The sequence below is a fragment of the Eulemur rufifrons genome, chromosome 21 (assembly GCF_041146395.1).
Source record: "Eulemur rufifrons isolate Redbay chromosome 21, OSU_ERuf_1, whole genome shotgun sequence".
In the NCBI taxonomy this organism is placed as follows: domain Eukaryota; kingdom Metazoa; phylum Chordata; class Mammalia; order Primates; family Lemuridae; genus Eulemur; species Eulemur rufifrons.
The window spans coordinates 24,314,096-24,340,499 of NC_091003.1; the positions used below are offsets into that span (position 1 = coordinate 24,314,096).

Consider the following 26,404-nt stretch of genomic DNA (forward strand, 5'->3'; position numbering starts at 1 on the left):
AGGTGCCTTCCCTGTGCTGGGATCCCTAGGGTTGTGCAATCCCATCGGCTCCCTCCGGCCCAAAGAGGGAGTCAGGGTCCTGTCGGCAGCACTGAGGTCCCCTCACTTGCACTCTACCATGACAATTCAGTCATGTGCACTTTGAAAGAGAAATGGGGCGGGGGAGTGCTCCCTTCCCTTCAGTGACTCTGTGGAGCCCTCGGCGTCTCTGGACCCAAGTGAGTTCCAAGTCTAGTGTATTTTTCCTACACCTGGCCCCTAAACACACAGGTGTCATCTGAGGGACAGGTTTAGAAACAGTGATCTGTTCCTCTCTGGAGGAAAAATGAGCTGGCCTGTCAGTTTCCAACTTGGCACCTCCCCAAGGAATTTCCAAGATATGTGACTCTCATTGTTGCCCCACACGCTGACCTTCACACCTAACCTGCATGTGAGAGGTGAGTCCTCACTAAATGCCTGGTGACTACTGGGCAGCTGCGGACATGCCCTGCGCCCTGGTGTATGTCCCGCACCTCGCTTGGGACTGGAGGTGATGAGCCAAGCAGTGGCAATGCCCGCCCTTGAGGAGCTTACCTCCCATCCTCCTGTATGTGGGAGGGCGGTGGTAAACCAGTATGTGGACCAAATGACTACAGGATTAGAGCTGTGATAAACCCTATGGGAGATGTGTGGAGTGGGTGGTCAGGGAAGGTCTCTCTGAGGAGGCGACACTTACGTTGAAACCTAGATGATGGGCAGCATCCTGTCATGAGAAAGGGCAAGAGCCATTGGCTTTGGGTGACTGGGTGGGTGTTGCTACCTTCAGGAGAGTGGGGACTGGGAGTAGCGGGGTGAGGTGTGGGGGAAGAGAGAAAATTCTGCTTTGGCCAGACATGTTAAACTTGAGATCAGTGGTTACCCAAATGGAGGTCAGGAGTCTGGAGCGCCAGCGACTTAGGTGGGAGTTGTATTATATAGGTGATGTTTAAAACTGTGATCCTGGGCAAGATCACCCGGGGCCTGAGTGTAGGTGGAAGCCAAGGGGCTCAGACTGGGGCGCAGGAACGTACAGATTTGGCCCGAGAGAAGGGTCTGGCAGAAGAGACAGAAAGGACCAGGGAGAACTTTGGACCTCCTGGCTTGATGGCCACCTGCTGCTGGGCTGCCCAGGGCCCCGGAGGCGGTGGAGACAGAATGCACGGAAAGAATGGGAGCTGAGCGAGTAGACAGCAACCGTGGAGGTCGCCTTGGAGGCTCTCCCGCGGAGGGGGCTGGGACGGAGCAGAGGCTGGTGGGACTCAGGGCTCCAGGAGGACATTAATTTAGAAGACCCGAGAAGCCAGAGTGGGCTGAGCGGAGATGGCACTGAGCCATGGCTGGGCAGGTAAACGGGACGGTCCAGAGAGAGGCCCTTCAAGAAGATGGGGCTTCGAGGCGGAAGCAGCCAGGCCCCAGAACGCGCAAGAGCGAACAAGCGTGCTCAGCCCGGGACTCAGACCAGGCCGCGGGCCCCTCAGAGCATGCGCACTTGGCGTCAGGGCCGCAGTTCTTGGCCCAACGAGCGCTCCCTTCCGGGGCGGGGCCGCGGAACCCGGAAGTAGTCGGGGACCCGGGTAAGGCTGCTGGGTCTAAGTGGTCTGTCGTCGCTTTTTCTGTGTTCGCTGGTTCCCCCCGCCGTCGCCACCATGGGGAAGCGACAGCACCAGAAGGACAAGATGTAAGTTGAGCCGCAGCCGGGAGCGGAGCCCCGCTCTGCGTCAGTCCCCGTCCGTCTCGCACTTCGCGCCTCTCCTCTTCCCCTCGGCTGGTCCCCAGAGCCCGTCCCAAACGTCGCTTCCTGACGGAAGCCTCTCTCCCCTCCCCAGGCAGGGTAATGACCCCCCAGCCGCCGCGGTCTCCGGGATCCAGGCTGGGACACCGTCAGCTGCGGTGTCCCGAGTGTGGCCTCCGCCGGCCCCGGCGCTCCGCGAGCTCCGTTCTCCCTCACCTCTCTGCTTTTGCCCCGGGCCGCCCCCCCGTCCACGCGCGAGCTTTGTCCCCGAATTAGTAGTCTCTCCTCTGTACCTCCGGCGGCCCTGCGTGCCGGGTTACGCCTGTCAGCCCGCACCAGGCCGCAGTCTTCCAATTAAAACCAAGCCGCCGTGCCCCGTGTTCCCCTCCAGCTGCCACCGTGTTTCCGAGATTCTTGTCCTAACAAGTGAAAGACCTGTGACTCCTTGCTGTTTTCTGCTGTCTCTTGAAGCCACTCCACTCAGACTTTTGCCCCCAAAACAGCTGTTGTCGGGATCCCAGTGACATATGTGTTGCTGCATCTAGGGTTCAGTTCTCATTTTGTTGAGCTTCTCAACAGCATGCGGCGCGGTTGCCACCCCTTTTCTGAAGCCCTTCTTTGGTCTCTGGGATCCCACGTGCTCTTTGTTTTCCGTTTAGTTCAGTGGCCTGTCTTTTCCCAGTCTCCTTTGCTGGACCCTCCTCCCTTCTCCCGGACCTCATAGGTTTCCCCTCTGTGAATGTTCTCTGTGGGAGATCTCTCCAGTCTCGCAATAGTCAGCTGCTTACCCGACAGCTCCACTTGGAGGACTGATAGGTTTAATATGCGCCACATGGAACTCTTGATTTTCAGCCCCTGCACCTGCTCTTCCCTAGCCGACCTATTTCAGCAGTCACACCTGCTGGTCCTGAGTTTGCCCAGGTCAGAAGTCAGGGAGCGGCCTTGGGGCCTCTCACCCACCTCTTCCTGTCCATCAGGAAGTCCTGCTGGCTGTGTCAGGAGCTGACATTTCTCACTTTGTCCCCATTCCCCCTTAGGTGGGGTTTATGCCACCTCCTTCCTGGACCTTGGTATTCACCTCCTGATTGGTTTTGTGCTGCCTCACTTGCCCCTACACGCAGCGGCCAGACTGACGCTTTGAGACTTATGTTAGATCACTTCAGGGCTCTGCTCAGAACCTGCCCACAGTTTCCATGCCACTTAGGGCAAATCTGGAGTGTTTACCATGGCCTGTGAGGCCCCTGTGATCCGGCCACTGCCCATGTCTCTGTCTTCATCTGCCACCAGCCCTGTGCACATTCTTCTCCAGCGACCGCCTTCTTCTGGAGCACACCCAGCTTTTCCGCCTCAGGGCTTTGCTAAGTGCTGTGCATGCTGCTCCCTCTGCCTGGAAAGCCCTTCCCACGGCCAGGTCTGCCGATAAATTCTGTTTCTTTCCTTCAAAGCAAAGCAGGACTGTGTGTATTTGTTGACTTGTTTGTGTATCCCCATGTCTGTTGTATTTATCGCTGTGTGCCTGACACACAGTAGGTGCTTCATAGCATTCGTTGAATGAGCAAAGATTATGTCGGTGGTTACTCATTTCTAAAGACTCAGTCCTCTTTATCAAAGGGGTGGTAGTAGCATTCTCTCTCCCTCTCTCCCCTCAGGTACATTACCTGTGCCGAATACACTCACTTCTATGGTGGCAAGAAGCCAGGTAAGGCGTGAAATCCTTCTGTTCCCCCTTGGAGGGGGTGGCATTAAGGAATGATGTCTTCATTACACAATGAGCTGTAAAAAGGGACGATGAACAAGAACACAGAAACTATGGTAGACAGATGGGCTGAGGACATAGTTCACAAAAGAGGAAGTATATTCAATAAAAGAGAACGTGTTTCATCTTGGTGAGTTTTTAAAATGTAGGTTAATATAACATTTTTTTCTCTATCAAGTTAATAAAGAATATAAAGAATGATCTTTTTAGCTATCAAAGCTATCAAGGCCGCAGTTAGAAAGCACTGTCATAGTTTATTGGGAGTAAAAAAGTATGTAGTTTTTGTCTCAGTTCTTTTCTGATGTACCTCATGTGTTTCAGTTATACCTATGAAAAGATTTTTAATTCACAGCAATTACTAGGTAATTCACATGAACTTTTTCATAAAATGTAATTGAATTGTTGATGATGAAATAGATGAAATACTTTACAGAGTAAGCTTTCTGGTTTTTGTTTTATTTTGAACAGATCTCCCACAAACAAGTTTTCGTCGTTTACCTTTTGACCACTGCAGGTAAAGGTTTTGCAAGTTTGTCTTTCCCTTGTGGTTGTTCTCTGATACTTTCTAATAGTGAATCTGCCTCTTGGGGATGCATTTGGGGTTCTGTCTGTGTCCCCCACCTGGCTCTTCCCTGAACAGGGAGAAGGTGGACCCACCAATGATGACAGCTAGTGGGTATTTTCTGCTTATCATGTCTGTGTTTACGTGTGTTGTCTTTTTAACTTCGTTCTTACCTTCCAAGGGGGTAGACCCTGGTGTTGAGCCTGTTTTGCAGTTGAGGGAACTGATGCTTAGAAGAGTGAAGACCTCACCCAGGTGTCACATCGGGGAAGTGGTGCTGCTGAGTCTCGAGCCCAGTGGTCGGACTCTGGGTCCAGGCCTTTAACACTTTACTCCTGTTCCAGATTCAGTAGCAGCAGCAGCAAAAGTAATGATGCCGGGAGGCCCTTTGCCCCTTGGCTGGGAACTCAGGTCACTGGGCGGGGAGGGACCCAGATGTAGAACCACTCAAATGCTTCTTCAGCCCACATTGGTACCTGTCTGAACAAAAGGGGGGCCTGTTGGAGAAGCAGGACCGGACCTGATGACCCCGAACACGTTGCTCCTCCCAGGGCAGGGGGGCTGTGGGAGTGGGCGCCTCTTGGGCCTGAATTTCCCCAAGCCTGAGCCATGGTCACCTCTGCTCTGGACACATCCATGTCTATGCAGCATCCTCCCCAACACCCCGACTTCTGACTCTGTAGGTCAGGGTGAGCCTTAGCTGACAGAGTTCTGCCGTGATCCTGGCAGCCCAGTTGAGGCAGGTCAGCCGGAAAGGGGCCGAGGTGTCGTGCCCAGTGCAGGGTGGGGGGTGCGCACAGCCGGTGCAGCCCAGCAGCTGGCCCTCCCTGCATCTGCCGGGGCTCCCATGTGGCTAGTGGGGGCATTTCTGCTCACCAGCCCCTGCCTGGGGAGGGTGAACAAATGAGGCCCAGGTATCGCTGGCCAGGGTTTCCCCCGCCCCACCGGGTTTTGTCATGGGCCTCGTGGGCGTGTGGTCCTGTTCAGATCGGGTGTGAACCGATGTGATGGATGCTTCCATCCTCGTTCCAGTTCCTCCCACAGGTCTCTGGTCTGCATTGTGACCATTTTTTAACTACCTGGGATTTATGGGTAAAAATGGGCTTTGAAAATGTGGGCGTTGCGATCATGTTGGGAGAAGATGCGTATTCATCGTTGTCACGATGTTTGGAGCTTGCCCTGGTGCTGGATCCTGTCGCTCACGCTCACGGGGCGGCAGCACTGCCCCTGTTGCAATTAGGGTGGGAGGGAGGGAGCTGGCCAGGTTGCCCGGAGAGGGCTCCTGGGGCAGCGTCCTGGGAGGTCACCACACCAGGCCCAGCCAGCCCATGGCCTGACCAGCTGTGGCCGGCTGCTGACCAGGAGTGACTGTCCTTTTTCAGTCTCTCCCTACAGCCCTTCGTCTACCCAGTCTGCACCCATGAAGGCGTCGTCTTTGACTTGCTGTGAGTTTTTCCTTGAATTTTGATCTAACAAACATGATGAGATTATTGACAGCCACTAAGGTTGGGGATGTTGGGTTCGTGGCTCCAGGCAGCACCAAGCTAGGCATTGACAGACCCCTGGTCCCAGCAGCCTCAGGAGCCCTAGGTGGCCTCTTGGGGACCGAGAAGGAGCAGTCAGGGTCTCAGGGCCGTGGCAGCAGTGTTGCCATGACTCCCAGGCAGGCAGCTCTAGCTGGCCAAGTGCTGTTGTGGCTGCCTGCAATGGGGTTGACCACACCCTGACCCCCATGTGGGGTCCTGCTGTTCTCGCGGGCCTACCCGCCGTGCCTGTTTCGGAGTGTTACTGACTGAGCATTTTCTGCTTTATGGAGGCAGAGCCGTAGTTAAGGTACACACTTTTCCAGTGCTCTGTTTTCAAGCACTATGCCCAGTTTTGCATCCCAACATGAGCCAGCTTCTATAATTTTTTTCATGTTTCAGGCTCACTGTAGAAAATTTAGAAAATATGTCAAAGAAAAAGGGAAAATTTTGGCATAATCCCACTATCCAGGATGACCACCGTAAATTTTGAGACTCATTTTTCTGTGGGTTTATTTGTAGTAATGTGGTTGTGAAGTATGAACAGATAACACTTGGCTGGGTGTGGCGGCTCACGCCTGTAATCCCAGCACTTTGCGAGGCTGATGTGGAAGGATCCTTTGAGGCCAGGAGTTTCGAGACCAGCCTGGGCAACACATGGAGACCCTTCTCTACCAAAAATAAAAAAAAAAATGAGCTGGGCATGGTGGCACCTATAGTCCCAGCCACTTGGGAGGCTGAGGCAGGAAGATCGCTTGAGCCCAGGAGTTCGAGGCTGCAGTGAAGTATGATTGTGCCGCTGCACTCCAGCCTGGGTGGCAGAGCCAGACCCTGTCTCTTAAAAAACAACAACAACAAAGATAACACTGTGTGGATCCATTTTTCACTCAGTTATGATGAGAGCTTCTCCCCCCATGTGATTCAGAATTCTCTGAAAGTATGATTTTTTTTTTCTTTCTTTTTTTTTTTTTGAGACAGAATCTTGCTCTGTTGCCCGGGCTAGAGTGCCGTGGCATCAGCCTAGCTCACAGCAACCTCAAACTCCTGGGCTCAAGTGATCCTCCTGCCTCAGCCTCCCCAGTAGCTGGGACTACAGGTGCACACCACTGCACCCAACTAATTTTTCCTATTTTTAGTAGAGACGGGGTCTCACTCTTGCTCAAGCTGGTCTGGAACTCCTGACCTCAAGCGATCCTCCCGCCTTGGCCTCCCAGAGTGCCAGGATTATAGACATGAGCCACGGTGCCCAGCCTGAAAGTATAATTTTTGATGCTGGCCCAGTATTTCAGTGTACATTATACATTATCAACATTTATTTACACCTTTTTACCTTGTTATAGTTTTTGTCATTGATACATAACTGCAGTAAAAGCCAGAACACATTTTGAAACCCGTGTATCCACAGATATTTTCCTTTCCTTTGTTGGGCTCTTCCCCTCCTGAAGTGAAGCAAACCCTCTAACCCAGAAGCTGCCTCCGGGACCACGTTGTTACCCGGTGGCGCCCGACCGCCGCGGTGACACTTTCTGTTCTCTTCCCTCCAGGAACATCATTCCGTGGCTGAAGAAGTACGGGACCAACCCCAGCAATGGAGAGGTGGGCAGCCGGGCAGGGGTTTCAGGGAAGCTGGTGGACGCTGTCCTCTTGCCTGTTATTCTAGGGGTTTTCATGCGTCACGACCGTGTTCGAGAACCATTCGTGGGGCACAGTGAGGAGGTTCAGTCCCCCCCACTACCTATTCATCTCTGGAAATGTTCCCTGCTGTGCACACACGTGTACGTGTGTATGTCATTTCTTGGGCCATAGATGCGTTCCTCGTGCGTGAACCCTTCTGCTCCGGGGTTTGCGCACCCCGCGGTGCCTCTGGAGATCTGAGTGTGTCAGCGCACAACGTGCTGCCCCGTTCTGTGCTGGCTGCCACTGTCCTTCTCGAGCTGTGCTGTGCTGGCCTTTATCATCTGCTGTGACAGAGTGCAGGGACTGTCCTTGTGCACTCTGGGCACACAGGAGCATCCCGTGGGACCGCTGGGTCACAGGTGGGTGCGTTTCCAGTTTCGGCGTTGGCAGCTGCCGGCTCCTTGCCCTCCAGGGCGGTTACATCTTTTTACTAACAGCAGCGTGTAAAAGAAAACACCTGTTTCTCCATGTCCTCGGAAACACTGATTATCATCTATTTTTTAAAAATGTTTGCTACTTCTGGGCCAAAAAAGAAATTTAATTTGTATTTTTATTGTGGGTTAGACCAAGCAGTTTCTTATATGTCTTGCGAATTCTGTGCTGCTCAGAAGTGTGTGCCCAGGGTCAAGTTCTAGCTGATTTTCTTTTCTGTTTTTCCACACCCCACTTCGTGTCTTTATTATAAATGCATGGTTTTCCTACATTTTAATCTCTTCTCTGTTTTCTTGGTTCCTTTACTTCCCAGAGATTTCTGTCCTCCTCTCATTTGGGCCCATTTCTTCGTTCATCCAATGGCATCTGTCCGTCCAGCAGGGAGGTATTGGCCCCTGCTGTGTGCTGGGCCTGTGGCCGGGGCCAGGCTGGCGGCAGCAGGCCAGGGAGGCCGTGGAGGGTGGGCCAGCGGTCTCTCTCCCTTGGGGCAGCAGAGACCCAGTGGTAACAGTAGTGCAGTCGGGTGTCAGGGGACCCGTTCAGTTCAGCAAGAGCTTCCTGAGCAGCCACCACATGTCCTGTGCAGGGGTGGGCAGGTGGCACGAGGTGATCGTCCTTTGCTTGGTATCTCAGGCTAGTGAGACTCCGGCAGGCAGCAGAGCCCTCTGAGTCAGCCATGGCGGCAGGATGGACGGAGTGTGCGTTGTGTTGTGGTGAGAAGTGTGTGTTTGCTCTTGTTCCTGGTTCCTGGCCCAGAGTTGCTGAAACAGTTGGAATTCCTGGGTGATGGGGTGAACTGAGTCTCTTGTTATTCCTAAGGAACCCCTTTCAGCCCAGCCTGAGTTGAGGAGGAGGAGGAGGAGGAGGGGGCAGCGGCTCTGCTCCCCGGGGAACCAGCTTGTGATTAGAGGGTTGGACTTTCAGCTCCACCCAGACCTCAGGCAGGGGAAAAGGGGCTGGAGATTGAGCTGGTCACTAATGGCCAGTGATTTAATTGTGCCTGTGAAGTGGAGCCACCTTAAAAACCCTAGGCAAAGGGTTCAGAGAGCTTCTGTGCTGCTGAGCACGTCCAGGTGCCAGGAGGTGGTGCAGCCACTCCACAGGGACAGAAGCTCCTGCGCCCGGGACCTTTCTGTGTCTTGCCCCGTGTACCTCCGTATCCGCTGAGCGAAGGGTTTTCCGAGTTCCATGAGCCAGTCTTGGAAACTGCGGGACCTGAGGAGGAGGTGAGGGAGTGTGGTTTCAGGAGCCCTGATGTATAGCCCAGGCAGAAGCGCGGCAGGCCTGGACCTGCGGCTGTGTCTGCGGTGGACACAGTGACAGTCTGTGACTGTGCCCTTAGCCTGTGAGGTCTGTGCTGACCACAGGGAGTTCGGGTCAGAATTGAATCAAATGGTTGGACACCCAGTTGGCGACTGGAAATTCGGAGAATTGGGTGTGGTGAGGACACCCCCGTGTTTGGTGTCCGAAGCCTCATTTGCAGATGCAGACCACGGGGGTAGGAAGGACTTACTGACCTTCAGGGCAGGGCGACTCCTCTGGGTCCTCAGGGGCAGCGTCTGAGGCTGAAAGGACAGTGTGATGACAGTGCAGGCCTGCCTGGAGTCTCAGCACTCTGGGAGGCCAAAGCGGGAGGCTCGCTTGAGGCCAGCCTGGACAACATAGCAAGACCCTTTCTCTACAGAAAAACAGAAAAATTAGCCGGGCTTGGTGACATGTGCCTATTGTCCCTGCTACTCAGGAGGCTGGGGCAAGACGCTCCCGTGAGCCCGGGAGTTCAAGGCTGTAGTGCGCTAGGATCGTGCCTGGGAATCACCACTGTACTCTAGCCAGGGCAGTGTAGCAACCTGTCTCTAGGAACCCTGTCTCTAGAAAAAAAAGAAAAAGGAAATAGAAAAATAGAGGATCCCACCTTCCCCTCACAACCACATTTAGCGTTTGGGTGTATTTATTCTTTTCCTTCCACTTTTTTTTTTTTGAGACAGAGTCTCACTCTGTCACCCGGACCAGAGTGCTGTGGCGTCAGCCTAGCTCCCAGCATCCTCAAACTCCTGGGCTCAAGCGATCTTCCTGCCGCAGCCTCCCGAGTAGCTGGGACTACAGGCATGCGCCACCATGCCCGGAAAATTTTTCTATATATATTTTTAGCTGTCCATATAATTTCTTTCTATTTTTAGTAGAGACGGGGTCTCGCTCTTGCTCAGGCTGGTCTTGAACTCCTGAGCTCAAACGATCTGCCCACCTCGGCCTCCCAGAGTGCTAGGATTACAGGCGTGGGCCACCGCGCCCGGCCTCCTTCCACTTTTTTTATCTTTTCTTTTTCTTTCAGAATATTACAGGGTCCCTCCAACTTTTAATGTCTTATTTTTCTTAAATATTCGTATGACAAAATAAGGGGACACCTGCATACCCCCAATAGCTGAAGAAATACATTCATTTTTTTTAATTTCAGAAGTAATCTGTGCTCCCCGTAAAAATGTGCCAACACGGCTATTCCCGTGTGTCTCTGGCTTCCCCCCGGCCCGGCATCTCTTACATCGATCACTTGTTTGTTATTAATTATTCATCGTCCTTCTTCCAGAAACTGGACGGGAGGTCCCTGATCAAGCTGAACTTTGCCAAGAACAGCGAGGGTGAGTAGAGCCGTCACGGCCAGCACTGGGCTTGGCCCGCGGACCCAGGGCCCGGCTCTGCCAGGTCTCCTGCGAAATCTGTCATTCCCTTCTGATCACGCCGGGCACTTGCTTTTGCTTTCTGAAAGGCACCGTGCGATTTCTCCTCACAGGCCCCGGTCCATTTGCGCTGGGGGTGGGTGGGGGCGCAGCCTTGGGTGTTGGGCATTGGTTCCCACACTGGTGGCCGGGCCGTTGTGCGCTGCTGGTGGCTTCTGTGCCCAGGGCTGTACCTGAGGCTGTGGTCTGAGCCTTGCTGCAGGCAGAAGCTGCTCAGGCTGGGGGCCAGGGTTTGGCCAGGCAGGGGGGGGCGGCCGGTCCAGAGGGGTTTGCCAGGCGGCTGTTGGGCTGGGCCGCCCTTTGCCGCTGCTCAGAGGCCCCGCCCAGCGCTGGTTCCTCCCGCGCTACGTCCCCTGCTCGCTACGTCCCCTGCTCGCCCTCCGCTGTTCTCAGGGCCAGACATCCAAGCTGAGGTGACCCGCCTGCCCTGCCTGGGCACAGATCTTGCTCTCTGGGTTCTTTGTGGGTTGGCCCAGGCCTTGTGCCGTGCAGATGCCATGGTGTAGGTGTCCTTGCGCCTCGGGCGTGTGTGTTCCAGGGGATCCTGAACCACGTGAGGCTGGGCCTCCCTTGCTGACCCGGAGCCCGGCCCGCAGTCGGTGCCGGGTGCACAGGTGAATGAGCGAGTGGTCCCCGGTGACAGCAGTGCAGCGCGCCGTTGGCGGTCGGTGGAAGGCGGGGAGGGCCTCCGCCTCTGCGACCGCGCGTTCAGGGTGGGCCACGGTGTGCACCTCTCTCTTGGCAAGTGTCTGTTGAGTGCCTGCCACGTACGGAGAAAACCAGGCCATTCTGTCCCTGAATGAGGGAGCCTGCATTCTGGTGGGGAGAAAGCCAGAAAACAGCCCGGGAGGGTGTGTTGGATGCTGCCTCTGCCGTGGACAGAAGTACGGCAGGGAGGGCAGAGGGCTGCAGGGGTCAAGGTTTGGGTGGAGGAGCCCATGGGACCTGGGAGCACAGTCCAGCCGAGGGCACAGCCAGTGCAAAGGCCCTGGGGTGGGCACACGCTTGAGGGGAAGCAGTGTGAGCCAGGCCAGGAGCAGGGGATGTGGTGGGAGAGGTCAGGGCTGGGGACGGCGTGCCCAGCCTTCCTGCGGGGCCCCGGCGGCCATGGAGGACTTGCGCTTCTGCTCCAAGACTGGAACCGCTGAGGGAGGAATGAGATCTGGTCTAACTTTTCTCTATTTTTTGTTTTTCAATAACTTTGATCTAGAAGTCTTTTTTTTTTGCTTTGTTTCGTTGTTAATTGGAATTTCAGACGTATGGAAGCGGAGAGTGCTGGTGCGGTGAGCCCGCCCCAGCCTGTCACCCCCGCGGTCCCCGCCGCCTCCCGCCTGCAGGGTTCTCTCTGTGCTGGTGGACGAAGCCAGTCCCAGGCCTGAACGCCTCACTGGGCAGCACTTAAACATGAGGGTGTGAGACAAACAGTCATAGTCCCGTTCTCAGCCTGGAAAAATTAACAGTTCCTTAGTCTCATCGAATGTCCGGTGGTTTCCCATTTCCATAATTGTCTCCTGATTATTTTTTGTAATCTTCAAATTAGGATGTTTAAAAAGTTCACACAAATGTGTGTGGTTGATGTCTCTGAGTCTCTTAATTTAGTTTCTCTCTTGGGGCTTTATTTGACAGGGCCCCTGGTCACGGGGTGGGGACTTGCTGGGCGGGGAGCTGGTCAGACGTTTGCTGCAGTGACCAGGCAAGGGGACAGGTGGTGAGGGGCTGGGTCCCTGGGAGGATGGGCTGTTTCCTGCCATGGGCCGACTTCAAGAGGAGGAGGAGGAGGAGGAGGAGGAGGAGAAGGAGGAGGAGGTCATGGTCACCTGGGGGTGGACTGGGGGCCATGGAGGATTCGGGGAAGGTGGTGCTGGCATTGGGTCTTGCAGGATGAATAGGAGTTTTTTATTGGTACAGTGGGAAGGGAGCAGCAGCTGTCCCTCTAGCTCCGCCTCCTCTGACCTCAGGCTGAGTTCTCTGGCCCCCAGCTGTCCTCACCAGGATGTCACAGCCTGCACGCAGGGTGACCAGCCTCCCTGTGCCTTCTGTCTAGGGAACTACCACTGCCCAGTGCTGTTCACCGTGTTCACCAACAACACCCACATCGTGGCTATCAGGACGACCGGCAACGTCTATGCCTACGAGGTGGGTCCTGGCTCCGGGGTATGGGGACATGGCGTGGGGGCCTCAGGTGTGTGCTGCTGGCTATGCCGGCTGGGCTGGGTGTTGGGCTGGGCTGGGCACAGCCTGTCCCTTTGGGTTCACAGCCACTGGTGCAGGGTGTCCTGCCGGAGCTCTTGCGGGGCAGCCTTCCCATGTTCAGACAGCTCAAGAAAGGGGGTGGGGGCTTCCTGCTGCCTCCAGACCTGGAGTCCAGGTGGTCCTGGCTGCTGGACAGAGGCCATTTATCCCCCCGGGGTCCTCCCATGTCTTCCTCAAAGACCAAGCCCTGCGGAGGACAGGCCCCCAGGGCTGTGAGGGTGGCACTGGGCCCTGGCTCTGGGTGGAGCCACCTGTCCCCAGGAAGGAGTGGGTCCTGGAGAGAGCAGGCAGACTCCCACGCTGGCCGCCCGCGCAGGGCAGGCCCGGGGCTGCAGGAGCAGCTCTCGCGCTGGTCCCCCTCCTGCACTGATGGCCGCGGGGTTGGTGGCCGGCGCTGCCCCAGGGCTCTGGGGCCACTTCCTGCCCGAAGCGCACACGGACTGGCTCCGTCCTTGCTGGTGGTGCCCCGTGAGGGCACATCTCGTGTCCTACGTAGAACAATGCACAGTCGCAACTGATTACATCACAGCTTAAAGCAGTATGTGTGAAAGTACTTTGCACCACGTTTTTACTGTCCCAAGGACTGTCTGCAAATTAACCTTAATGCCATCTGGTGGTCACTGAGAAATTTTTGTCGCAGAAAATTGGTAACAACTTGAGAAATTAAGAAATTATTAACAACAGACCTGCTGTTGATGAAGAGACTTAGTGAACACCCTGTTCCGGGCTCTGCGCTGAGCATTTTATTTGCACTATTTCACTTTTTCACGGGCCGGCTGCCTGGTGCACGGGAGGTGCCCGTGGGTGGTGGCTCGTGTGGTGGCTCGCTCAGCCTGTTTGCTGATCCGTGAGGCAGCATGACGAGCCTCCCCAGGGAGGCCGCCGAGAGGCTGAATTGGGGCCCGGTGGGCTGTGCCTTCACGGCGGCCGCTGCTGTGTGGGGTGTGCACAGCTGTCTCTGGGGTGCCTCACTCCTTGATGGTGCCTGGATGGCTCCAGGCCTCCTGCCTGGCGCAGCAGTGCCAGGGCTTGGGGCAGGCGCCGAGATGCCACGTCCTTCCGGCCTCAGGCGGTGGAGCAGCTGAACATCAAGGCCAAGAACTTCCGAGACCTGCTGAGCGACGAGCCCTTCTCCCGACAGGACATCATCACCCTGCAGGTGAGTCTGCTTCCTGCCAAGAGGGGCTCCCAACCTCTGTGTGGCTCCCTGGGTGTGGCGGTCTCCCCTCTGGTGACCCTGCCGTCAGCGCCCCTGGGCCCCCGCCTGCAGCCACCTCAGGCCTCTGCACGGCCACCTCCTCAGTCCAGCTCTCACGTCTTCTCCCCTGATCCCCCTAGCCTGGTGTCAGGGTCCCTCTCTGGCCCCAGAGCCATCTGGGGCACAGTGGCCACTCTGCAGGCCTGGCGCTGGTGCCTCGAGGGCGGGAGCTGGCGTGTGCGCTAGGCCCCGGCGTCTGGCACCGGCCTCCCTGCAGGTGTCAGAGAACCCCGGCGAATGGATGGAAAACACTGACTTAGGAGAGTAGGGCCAGGCCACGTGCAGCCACCTCCTCTGTGGCTTGTCCCATTATAATCAGATGGCGGCCCCCACGGCTGTCCGCGTTCCCATCTGTGGCCTCCTAACAGCGACGGCACACAGTTTGGTGGATAGCTAGCAATTCTGTGCCCCCTGTCCCCACCCTGCTGCTGCTTGTCACCCTGCCCGGGGCAGAGCTCCCCACCCGCCTCCCCGTTCCCTGCTCAACCCCCCAGCCTCAGGGCAACGCCACCCCCTCCCCCCCCTTGTGGCACCCGCCCGCCCTTTGCCGCGTGTGGCTGCTGTTGGGCTGTAAGTGGGGCCGGCTCTAGGGCTGGGCTCACAGCGCTGGGCATTGTCTTTGCCACAGGACCCCACCAATCTGGACAAGTTCAATGTCTCCAACTTCTTTCATGTTAAGAATAACATGAAAATAACAGACCCAGGTATGGTCAGCCCGGGGCTGGGCTGGGTGAGGGTTTGGGGGAAGCAGGGATGGTGCGCCCTGGGCAAAGCGCCCGCCCTGTCGGGGGCGCAGAGCTCAAGCCCAGACAGGCCTGTGTTTTCTGAACGCTGTTCAACACCAGAGCACCCGCGCCCACCGCAGCCCGGAAACAGGCGGGTTAGCTTTCCCGCCCGCCAGGACGTCTCCTCACCTTCTCCCCACGCCGCTGTTGCGCATGCCTGCCTGGGTTCCTGTTGACCACTGCTCTGTGCGGGCGCAGGCATGGGCTGCGTGAGGCCTGTGTCCTGTGGCCAGCTGGGCCCTGGTCCCTGTGCTCCCCGTGGATCAGCCCGCGCTGTCAAAGAGCAGGTCGCGGGGTGAGGGGGTCCTTGTGTTTTCTGGGCTCACTCGAGGCCGTGTGCAGCTTTGGAGCAACCAGCGAGTCACGCTCGGGGCTCAGTTGGCCTCAGCTCTGCAGAACAGCGTCCCAGGTGCTTGTCGATCGTCGCACGAACTACTTAGAATTCAGGGAAACTGAGCAACGATCCGCGGAGATCTGAGCTCGGGAGGCCCAGAGGCCCGTGGTGTCTGGGGTCCGGCCGAGCCCGTGCTCTGTGGACTGGGGGTGCTGACCCCTCCCCTCCACAGGGTGGGCCTCGCCCTCACCCTCCAGGTGAGTGGGCGCATCCAATGGGGTCTCACAGACCCCAAACACTTCTATTATTTTAAAAACTAGCTTTTAAAATTATAAAAGCAAAACATGGTATAAAAAGATTGGAACATAGAGATAAATATAAAGAAGAAAATACAAACTAACCTGAAGCCTTCCCCCCAGACTTGTGTGGGGGTGGCCCCTGCAGACCTGTGGCCGGGCGCCGGCCTCGCTGTGCCGTGACACGGTGGCAGCCGCCCGGGGGCCCAGCTGTGGCTGACCTGCCCGTGGTTCCCGTCGTTGCCATCTGCTCTGGATTCGTGTCCCAGCCACACATCTGGGGCTCGGCGTTCAGGGCCGCGTACTGTTTTGCAGATGAAGAGAAGGCCAAACAGGACCCGTCTTATTACTTGAAAAACACAAACGCGGAGACGCGGGAGACACTGCAAGAGCTCTACAAGGAGTTCAAAGGGGACGAGGTTCTGGCAGCCACCATGAAGGTCCCGGAGAAGAAGAAGGTGGACAAGCTGAACGCCGTGAGTGCCAAGGGCGCCCGGCCGAGCCCCGGCCCCGCCTGTCTCCAGCCTCCTTGAGAAGTCCTGGGGAGGGGCTTGCGGGGCTCCAGGGGACCCCCAGGGCTGCAGTGTCCCCGGGTGCCTGGGTGCCTAGTCCTCAGGTGGCCAAGGTGGCAGGGGTGGGGCTGGCATCCGTGCTGGGCAGTGAAGAACCGACCGAGGGGTGAGGGGGCCTCGCGGGGGAGGGGGCCCCGGCTGCGCAGATCTGCCTCGCCGGAGTTGGGGCGACCTGGGGACCACTGGTGCTGGGGGTCACTGTGCCCATGCTGCTGTGCCCAGGCCCATGTCTGGGGCCATCCTGTTCGCTTTTCACCCCTGTTCAGGCAGAGCTGGGGGAGTGTAGCTGGGGGAGGTACAGTGGCCAGGTGGGTGGCTCTGATGTTCTCCCCCTTAAAGAATTATCTAAATTCCAGAAAATTTGGGAAATTTAGAAAAGAAAGTTTGTTGACCGTGGTCTCCCTGTTCTAATGCGACCTCCCTTAGCACTTTGGTGTATTTTCTCCTGATGGGGAGAAACCCCACTTTTTCTTCTCTATAATAAAAAATATTGGGGCTTTCCCCCCGATCCAAGAGAGAATGTGTTTACTGGAGGAGTTTGCAACCTTTATGAAGAAAGGAGGAGCCACGTGCACTCCTGACGGTGAGGTGGCTGGTCCCGTGTAGTATTTTGTTCCAGGGTTTCACGTAAGGTTGTGAGAGCTGGAGCCCAGTTGAGGCCAGGGCCCTGGCCTCCCTCCCACTGCTGTCACTGGGTCCCTGTCCTCGGCTCCTGGCCTGGGCCCTGAGTGGAGGCCGATGGTGGCCCAGCTGTCCGCTGGACCCGGGGGTGGGGGTCAGGGAGGCCTTCCTGGAGGAAAGGCCCTGGTACAGAGACGGTGTGGCTGGATTGGCGGCGGGCACCCGTGTCCCCACCGCCGGCCTCCCAGGGCACTGCTGAGGCGCCGCCTGGTGTTCTCGCAGGCCCACTACTCCACCGGGAAGGTCAGCGCCTCCTTCACCTCCACCGCGATGGTTCCGGAGACCACGCATGAAGCAGGTAGCTGCCTCTGCCCCTCCGGTCACCGCGTGCGGCTGTGGCGGGGCGGGAGCCCTCCCCCTGCCTGCTTTCCTCCGCAGTTCTCGGTGGTGCTAGTCGGGCGTGGGCAGGCGGGGTCGGCCCTCTTGGAGAGTGGGTTTTGTGTTGGGGTCGGGGGGCTGCAGTGTGTGCCAGGCCCAGGCCAGGAGCTCCTCTCCGTGTTCGGTGGCCTTGGCCCCGCCGCATGGTTTCACGTCCGTGTGGCTCCATGGGCACCTAGGCACCATCCCCCCGTGGTCTCTGCTTGTCAGTGGCCCCCACTGTCACCTGAGCCCCAGATTCTTCCACTCCCAGGCTGCCCCGCCAGCCCACGTCTGGGCATTTCTGGCACCTCCTGTAACTGCTGCCCCACGAGGCCCAGGTGAGCCTGGGAGGCCCGGGCAGACCGCGCCCCTGCTCCCTCGCTCTCCCCGGAGCCGGGCGCGGGGAAGCCTGTGCGTCCAGGGCCGGGGCTGCCCGGGGTGAGGGCAGGCCCTGAGCTCAGGCCTCTGCCCGCAGCCGCCATCGACGAGGACGTGCTGCGCTACCAGTTTGTGAGGAAGAAGGGCTACGTGCGGCTGCACACCAGCAGGGGCGACCTCAACCTGGAGCTGCACTGCGACCTGGTGGGTGTGGCAGCTGCCCTCACCCGTCCCAGGGCTTTTTCTGGGGTCATTTGGCAGCTGTGTCTTCAACATGGAGGTGCCGTTAGTACTCTGTCCCCAAGAGGGAGCCATGGTACCTGTGTCCCCCCCAGGGGGCCTGTTGGCAGCAAAGGGGCTGGCTGTGTCTGCTGCCCTGCCCATGCCTGTCCCCTGCGCCTGCTCAGGGTCCCACGGCTGCTCAAGTCCTCCTTTGCCCCGTGTGCAGGGCAGCTGACCATGTCTGCCACACGGTAAACGCCCCGAGTGGCTTTTGTGACTTGCCCTTGGCTGCTACGTGCCTCACGGAAGTATCGGGCTGTTTTGCAGACACCAAAAACCTGCGAAAACTTCATCAGGCTTTGCAAGAAGCGTTACTACGACGGCACCATCTTTCACAGATCCATCAGGAACTTTGTGGTGAGTGACGAGAGCCACCGGCTGCACAGACGTGCGTGGTGGGACGCTGGGCAGTGGAGGGGCCCGTCCCAGGCACCGGGGCCAGGCCACGGTGACCAGGGCAAGTCCGGTAGGTGAATCTGTCAGGGGTGGGCTGCCCCTCAAGTCCCAGGCAGAACTGGTTCCCTCAGAGGGGTGGGAGGGCCCCTCGTCCTCACCGAGAGCCCGGAGTCCCCGTGGAGCGCGTGTGCCAGGTGGGACTCGGGCGGCGGGGTGGGCTGTGGGCCTCGGGGCACGACGGGCTCACTGGCTTCCGTTCTTCTCGCAGATCCAAGGGGGGGACCCCACGGGCACCGGCACAGGTAGGTGCCACCCCTCCCTGGGACCCTTGGCTGTTCCGTGGGGCACGAGGGTTGGTGGCAGGACTGTGGCGTGCTGGGACGATCGCACAGGTCACGCGCGGCCCCAGCGCCGTGCCCCTCGGGTCATCGGTTCTCCCATTTCCAGGTGGTCGAGTGGGGCCCACAGGATGGGTGGGACGGCAGCATTGCCTCCTTCCTGGAACCCCGGGATGGCCGCCTTAGCCCCTGGCCGGCCCTCCCTGCCGGGGCCTCTCTAAGCCCAGCCTGGCAGCTGCTTGACCTCCACCCAGCCCCGTAGCTTGAGTAGTGATGACTGTGGCCTTGACTCTCCAATCCTGTCCTGGGTAGGGCCCCTGAGGGGCGAGGGTGAGTGGGCAGCAGCCCGCCTGTGTGGGCCTGGGGGCTCCAGGCGGGGCCTGCAGGGCCTGACGCCCCTCAGGACACAGGGTGTTCGGGGCAGGTCCGGCCGGCCCTGGGTTCTCGTGCCGACTGTGCACCTCCTTCTCCAGGTGGGGAGTCGTACTGGGGGAAGCCCTTCAAGGACGAGTTCCGGCCCAACCTCTCACACACGGGCCGGGGCGTCCTCAGCATGGCCAACTCGGGGCCCAACAGCAACAAGTCTCAGTTGTGAGTCGGCTGGGCCTGGTGGGGGCCTGGGGAGGTGACCTGGGGAGGTGACCTGGAGCTGCCTGCAGGCTGCTGCTCTTGGCCGCTCCCTAAGGGTTGTGCTGGTCCTGAACCCAGTCGGGCGGCGTGTGGCATCCCCAGGCAGAGCATGTGCAGCTGCGTCAAAGGGGAGCCCCAGAGCCAGTGGGCAGGGAGGGCTGCATGCGGCAGTGTGTGCCCTCGAGGGAACAGAAACCACCTCTGACAGGAAGCAGGGGGTGCGTATGGCCGGGGCAGCGCCGGGGGGGTCAGCCTCCCGCACAGTGTGCTGGGACGGAGCGTGCAGGGGACGGAGGAGCCTGCAGGGGACGGAGGAGCCTGCAGGGGACGGAGCGTGCAGGGACGGAGCGTGCAGGGGACGGAGGAGCCTGCAGGGGACGGAGGAGCCTGCAGGGGACGGAGCGTGCAGGGGACGGAGCGTGCAGGGACGGAGCGTGCTGGGACAGAAGAGCCTGCAGGGAACGGAGGAGCCTGCAGGGAACGGAGGAGCGTGCAGGGGACGGAGGAGCCTGCAGGGAACGGAGGAGCGTGCAGGGACGGAGGAGCGTGCAGGAGACGGAGGAGCGTGCAGGGGACGGAGGAGCCTGCAGGGGACGGAGGAGCGTGCAGGGGACGGAGGAGCGTGCAGGGACGGAGGAGCGTGCAGGGGACGGAGGAGCGTGCAGGGGACGGAGGAGCGTGCAGGGGACGGAGGAGCGTGCAGGGACGGAGGAGCGTGCAGGGGACGGAGGAGCCTGCAGGGGACGGAGGAGCGTGCAGGGGACGGAGGAGCGTGCAGGGACGGAGGAGCGTGCAGGGGACGGAGGAGCGTGCAGGGGACGGAGGAGCCTGCAGGGGACGGAGGAGCGTGCAGGGGACGGAGGAGCGTGCAGGGACGGAGGAGCGTGCAGGGGACGGAGGAGCGTGCAGGGGACGGAGGAGCGTGCAGGGGACGGAGCGTGCAGGGGACGGAGCAGCGTGCAGGGACGGAGCGATGGAGCATATAGGGGACGGGCTGGACGGGGAGGGGTGCCCGGGTAGACACCGCGTCAGTCGGCAGAGCAGAGCGTGGGACCGGTGCGCAGGGAGAGCAGCCGGGAGGCGGGGCCGTGGCGGGGCCAGGGGGCGCCCCGTGTCGTGTCGTGGAAGAGCAGACGTGCGTTCCACCGCCCACCGTGCGGCAGCGCCGCTCCGCTCGCCCTGCGGATGTGTTTCTGACCGTGATGCCGTTCTGTAGTTGTCACAGCTGTGTCCCTTGCCTTGAGCTGCCGCTTAAGAATTTTACACTTTTTGATGCTTTTGTGAATGGAACTGTTTTCCAGTTGTTGATTATTGCTCATGCAGAGAAAAACTAGTTTATATCTAGCCAATTTATTAAATTCTCTCATAATTCCAATAGTTTTTATTAAGAGTTTCTTGGGTTTTCTAGATAGTCAAGCTTTTCAGCAAAATGTGGCGTCCTCTCGGCTCCCCTGTGTGTGCGTCGGTCGTGGGGCTGTTGGGAGCAGGCTGTGGCGTCCCGCGGGGCGGTGCCTCGCCGTCCTGCCCTCTGATGGCGCTGGACGCGCCTGTCAGGAGCAGTGGCTGCATTTCCAGAGGCTCTTTTCGTAGCGCCTGGTACGATGATCTCAGGCTTTTCTTGTCCTGCAGCGTGTGGTGTGGCCACCCCAAGGCCACGGTGGCCTGGCCTTTCCGGCTGTCTCCGAGGCGTCCTGGAGTGAGCCCGGCCCGTCGTCACTGCCTTGTGGCCCTTGCCACCTCGCTCTGCCTGTGCTGTGGTCTCAGCTATGTGAACTGGCTGGAGCAGGTTTTGGTGTGAGCGGCGTTGCCGTTGCTGTGTGGCCTGGAATGGTTAAAGTCCCGCTGGCGTCAGCTGGCGTTAACGGCCGGGGCCGGCTCGCGGTCGCTGGTGCTGATTCCAGCGGGCTGGCTGCTGCTGGGCCAGAGCTCGGCTCCTCCACCCCTGCTTCTCGCGCTTGTTTCCATAGAGTCCGTTTCTCTCGGCCCTTCCGTCTGTGTCACCCTCTCGGCCAGTCACATTTGTGTTCCTTGTTGCCACCATGGTTGATGAAGGGCTTGTCTCGTCACCTTCGTTTAATGTTTTTCAGTTTCTGTCTTTGATTGCTTCTCCCTGGTGCCCGCCCACTGCCCCGCTCCCCTCACCCCTGTCTGGCCTGGCGCCTCCTGCCCAGGGTGCACGTCCCCCTTCCTGGCTTGCTGGCCGGTGGTCGTCTCCGTTTGAATTTCTCACGTGCCTGCTGTGACACCAGGTGTACTGAGCTTGGAACAATACAGAGAAGATTAGCAATTAAAAAAAAATTATTTTTAACTAAAAAAAATCCAACTTCTCAGCCAAGGATTGGCTGGGACCGTTTCTTATTTCCCAGTAGGTTGCCTGCCTGGTCTGTTGTTTGGGAGAGGGTCACTTGATTATTGATTATTTTTTTTTTTTTTTGAGACAGAGTCTCACTCTGTTGCCCAGGCTAGAGTGAGTGCTATGGCATCAGCCTAGCTCACAGCAACCTCAAACTCCTGAGCTCAAGGGATCCTCCTGTCTCAGCCTCCCGAGTAGCTGGGACTACAGGCACATGCCACCATGCCCGGCTAATTTTTTCTATATATTTTTAGCTGTCCATATAATTTCTTTCTATTTTTAGTAGAGATGGGGTCTCGCTCTTGCTCAGGCTGGTCTCGAACTCCTGAGCTCAAACGATCCGCCCACCTCGGCCTCCCAGAGTGCTAGGATTACAGGCGTGAGCCACCACGCCCGGCCGATTATTGATTATTGATTCCTAACTCTGGCATTGCCAGCCTGTGAAGCTGCCGGGACAGTCGCTGCCGCCTTTTTTTATTTCTATTTTTTTTTCTTTTTTGTTCTTTCTTGGACAACTCCTGCCGAAGATTTGCTTATATTCGTCTATTCAGAGAACATTAGGCTTTATATCTGTTAGACCTTTGTTTTCCCTTTCATTATTCTTTTACTTCTGTCCTGTTTTCTTCAGGTTTATTTAATTCTCTTTCTCACCTCTTAGCTGTGTTAGAAGTCAGTGAGAGAGAACTGCTTGGGGGTCAGAGTTCACGTCTGCCCAGTCGGGGGCGAGACATCTGCAGAGACTTGTCTGGTGGCCCGGCGTGGTCAGAGCTCGGTGGCCACGTTCGATGCCGCGTGGAGGTTAAGTCCCGTGTCCGTCACCAGCAGGTCTGGACCACTTGGTGCCTCGGACACCGTAAACCCAGCGCCGCCTGTGGTCTGGCGTCGTCTCCGTCCTCCCCGCCTCGCGGGTTCCTGCACGGGGCCTTTGCACGGCTCACGCACGGCTTTCGTTTATCGTCATTCATCCTGACGGCCCCGTGTCCACTTGCTGCTTCCCGTTGTCTGACCTGGTGTTCTCTGTCTGCCCTTTTGTATATTTCTGTTCATTTTCTCCTCTTGTCTTTCTCCTGCTTTGGAAGTTAGATGTTTTGCCTCTGGTCTAACTCAAGAAGGACATGGAGGTCAAGTCCAAAGTTATAGTTCATGCCTCCGCCTCCCGTCCACACCGACCCCGGGGAAGGCTTTGCTCCAGCCCGGCCAGCTTACCTGGCCGTGTGATTGGGCATAAAAATGGGGTGGAACTGAGACGGCTGGCGGAGTTAGGTGGGACCACGTCCTTTGCGTCTCCTTCCGCTACCCAGGCTTCCCAGGCCCCGCGCTCCCCCCTGCTCCGTCGCCTCCCTTCTGGTTCGGAGTCCTTGGTCCTTCAGCAGGGCCCTGGCAGGGTGGGGCCGGCTCTGGTTGTCCCTCTGCCCCCGTCCCAGCCACCTCCCATGCAGCTGCTACCTACCGCTCTAGGCACAGGGTCCACCCGGCGGGCAGCTGTGCCTTGGGCTCTCTTCTGGGCAGCCCGAGGTCAGGGGCGACCTGGGTGGCCTTGGCTCACAGCCTGCCCCGCGGGTGGCAGTGGGGGCTGTGCTCACGTGTGCGTCTCTGGAGGGTGGGCGGCTCCTGTTCTGTGCCCAGCAGTGGCTGGGACCGAGGCAGGACAGGTGGGGACCCCACCACGCTCCCCCTAACCCCCACCCTCCTCCCCAGCTTCATCACGTTTCGCTCCTGTGCTTACCTGGACAAGAAGCACACCATCTTTGGACGGTAGGAGAAGCGCTGCGTGAAGGAGGGGCGCCTGTGTGCGGGCGGGTCCCTTCCCACCTGGGCCCACCCACTGCCTTGTGCCCGGGGTGCCCTTGCTGTCACTGCTGGGGTTGAGCCTCCAGAGTGGGGACTCGGGAGCTTCTGTTGGGTGGGAACGTCTGGCTCTTTAGGCCTGTGGGTTCAGGAGGGGAGGGGACGTGTCCCCACAGGGCTTGGCCAGCTGCCCTGCCTCAGACCCAGTGGCACCTGAGCCCGAAGTCTGGCCATGTCAGTCTCCCCTCATCCTCTAGTCCAGAGGCTGGCAGATGTTTCCTGCAGGGGCCCAGGCAGTACTTCCAGCTTTGTGGGCCACATGGTCCCTGTGACAGCTGCCTGCTCCGCAGTGGCAGCTCGACACAGACAATACGGAAGGAAACGTGGTTCTATCCAAATGCAACTTTATTTGCAAAACCAGCTGGGTTTGCCTAGGGCTTCCTGCCTGGCTGGTGCCAGGGGACTGTGGGGCCTGCTCCCTTCCTGGCGTGCCCTGGCGACTCGGCCAGGGGCCCCTGCGCTGGGCATGTGGAGACCCACCTCTGTCCTGCTGCTGCAGGGTTGTCGGGGGCTTTGACACACTGACAGCCATGGAGAACGTGGAGAGTGACCCTAAAACTGACCGCCCCAAGGTATGTGTCCAGGGCGATGCGCGGAGGCCACTGCGAGGTTGGGCGCCGGGCGGGCGGGAGCAACGCGTCTGCCGCGCTGAGCGCCCCTCTGCCGCCAGGAGGAGATCCGCATCGACGCCACCACCGTGTTCGTGGACCCCTACGAGGAGGCTGATGCTCAGGTGAGGCGGGCACGATGCTGCCACCGGGGAGGGGCCCGGGCACGTCCTCCTTCCTCCCAGCCCTGAGCCCAGGCGCCACGGGTCAGCCCCAGCCCTGTCCCGAGGCAGATCGCCGAGGAGCGGAAGAAGACGCAGCTGGAGGTGGCCCCGGAGACCAAAGTGAAGACCAGCCAGCCCCAGGCGGGGAGCCAGGGCCCCCAGACGTTCCGCCAGGGGGTGGGCAAGTACATCAACCCGGCAGCCACGTGAGTGGGCAGGGCGGGCCCCGCTCCCCGTGGTGCTCGCCGAGGCTGGCTGAGGCCCGTGGGGCAGACCTGGCCATGGGGACAAAGCTTGTGCCGTGGGGCTGACGCAGCCGGGGGACTGCGCCTGCGAGGCCCGGGCCGGGGGCCTGTGTGAGGCCGCAGCGATGGGGTTCAGGGGGCCGTGGGAGCAGCAGCTGTGTTTGGGGACCGGCCTCTGCACGGCGGGCCGTGTGGAGGGCAGACGTGTCAGGGCGGCGTGGGCCTGGCACCGGCGCGGTGCTGGAGTCTGGTTCTTTGCTTCCCAGGAAACGAGCGGCAGAGGAAGAACCGTCCACCAGTGCAGCTGTCCCCGCAGCCAAGAAAAAGCCCAGCCGAGGTTTTGGGGACTTCAGCTCCTGGTAGCTGCAGCTGGCCACTCTGGGTCCCGGTAGGCACGTGGGGCTGGGGCTGCATCTGTCCCGCGTTTTCTGCCTTCCCAGGCTGCCGTCCAATAAAACTCTCGCCTGTTGCCTGGGTCCCCTTTTCTGGCCCTGGGAGCCCACGTTCTCCCCATCTTTCACCCGGTACCAGGTGGCCTGGCCATTTCTGAGGCCTCAGTCCCGCCCAAGCCCACGTCCCAGACCTCCAGGCACGGAACCTGTGCTAGACCCAGCCCGAGGCCTCCGGTGGGCAGGCCTGGGTGAGGGAGGACTGTGTCTCCCCACTCTGGTTTTCCGTTTTTTTAAAAATTATTTTTTATAGAGATAGTCTGTGTTGCCCAAGCTGGACTCAAACTCCTGGGCCCAAATGATCCTCCTGCCTCAGCCTCCCAAGTAGGTGGACCGCAGGTGTGAGCCACTGCAGCTGGCTCCCACTGGCTTTCTTCCCCTCTATGTCGTCTTCTCAGGGATGGCCTGTTGACACACTGAGCGTCATCACCTGGGACCTTGTTACAAACAGAAGTTCTATGTTCCACCCTGCCTCTGTCCATGTGCTGCAGTGACCTGCACCAGCACGTCGGCCCCTTGTCACCCTGCATCCTGCACAGTCACCGGCTTTCCTGGTGCTGGGAACAAGGGGCCTCTGCAGTGACCTCCCAACACCCCCCACCCCTCGACACCGTCCATGCCAGGCCGGCCCAGGCAGGCGGGAACCCAGGCTTGCAAATGGCTCGCCCGCCAAACTGCGCCTGCCCAGGAGGAGGGCCACAGCGGCCGGCTGTGACGAGGACCTGCACCCACCTTGTGTGCCCTGTGGGGGCAGCCTGGCCCACCTTTCTCTGTCCCCATGCACAAGCCCCGATGGCAATGGCATCGAGCAGAGAAGCATGGGGAGGTACCTGGGGACTCCAAGGTCACCTCTTCCCCGTCCCCTGCAGGAAGCCAGGGCTGGTCCCTCCGCATCCGGGCACAGCTCGACTGTGGGCACGAGTTAAAACGAGACAGTGGACATCAGAAGCTTTATTTGTAAACCTCACACAGACACGGGGCTGGGGCTAGAGGCGCGACTGAGGGTGGCCTGCGCACGAGCCCTGCGGTCCCCCAGGCCACCGCGTCCTGCCAGCCTCACCCATGGCCTGAGAGGAGGCCTCAGGGCCACGTGCTCACCCCCGGGGAGAGGCTGCAGCCCCCCCAAACCGAGGGCCTTTGACAGACGAGGGCTTACATTTCTGTAGGTCGTTTTAGAGCTTAAATTGTATAGTTTTCTAGATACTAAAATCACTTGGCTTTTGTAATTACCCGATGAGGTAATTACATGTTAATTAAAGGACTTTTGGGAAAATTCTCATTCTGATTCTAATATCTGACAGATGCCATCAAGAGTAATCATTAAGGTATAAAAATACTGTGTGTGTGTGTGTGTGTGTGTGTGTGTGTGTATGTGTGTATATATGTAAAACGACAATGAAACCACATTTCTAAAGCAAATGCACTGTGCCAGAGACACTAGTATAAGTTAAATGCATTTATAATCCTGACATCACCTCCCACTGTTTTCAAGGAAAAGTTATTTTAAATAATTTAAATATTAAGTCATGGGTGATACTGTTTAGGAATTTAAGAGGGTGGCACATTCCAGCACTCACCAGCACATCTGGTTATGGTCTTGTGAATATCACTTCCCCTGAAGCCAGCTCATGGTCAGTTCATTTGGTTTAAAAAGGAGCTTGTATTTTGCAGAAGACCAACAAAAAAGTGATAAAAGTTTTGTTGGTATCAATTACAAAAAAGAAATACAAAATAAGTCATAA

The 26,404-nt window shown here is 58.4% G+C and overlaps 1 protein-coding gene across 3 annotated transcripts; it reads left to right on the forward strand.

Moving 5' to 3' along the window:
• Positions 1-1,570: 1,570 nt before the first annotated feature.
• PPIL2 (peptidylprolyl isomerase like 2) lies at positions 1,571-25,904 on the forward strand. 3 transcript variants are annotated; one of them, XM_069496752.1, is made up of 21 exons: positions 1,571-1,696; positions 3,400-3,449; positions 3,975-4,020; positions 5,451-5,513; positions 7,136-7,187; positions 10,282-10,333; positions 12,477-12,568; positions 13,755-13,844; positions 14,572-14,647; positions 15,674-15,834; positions 16,834-16,909; positions 17,447-17,553; positions 17,899-17,988; positions 18,296-18,329; positions 18,839-18,956; positions 23,047-23,103; positions 23,696-23,768; positions 23,867-23,929; positions 24,038-24,174; positions 24,480-24,601; positions 25,061-25,904. In XM_069496752.1, the coding sequence occupies exons 1-20, from the start codon at positions 1,665-1,667 to the stop codon at positions 24,574-24,576; spliced, it is 1,566 nt and encodes a 521-aa protein (XP_069352853.1). In that variant the 5' UTR covers positions 1,571-1,664; the 3' UTR covers positions 24,577-24,601; positions 25,061-25,904. The 3 variants fall into 3 exon arrangements, with proteins under 3 accessions (XP_069352853.1, XP_069352852.1, XP_069352854.1); XM_069496751.1 differs by having other exon boundaries at positions 24,480-25,904; XM_069496753.1 differs by lacking the exon at positions 5,451-5,513 and having other exon boundaries at positions 24,480-25,904.
• The last annotated feature ends 500 nt before the right edge of the window (positions 25,905-26,404 follow it).

Coding starts and splice junctions, on each gene's coding strand:
- PPIL2 (XM_069496751.1), top strand. CDS start 1,665: ATGGGGAAGCGACAGCACCAGAAGGACAAGAT. Junction 4,021..5,450: donor TTACCTTTTGACCACTGCAG/GTAAAGGTTTTG, acceptor GTCCTTTTTCAG/TCTCTCCCTACAGCCCTTCG. Junction 23,930..24,037: donor ACGAGGAGGCTGATGCTCAG/GTGAGGCGGGCA, acceptor GTCCCGAGGCAG/ATCGCCGAGGAGCGGAAGAA.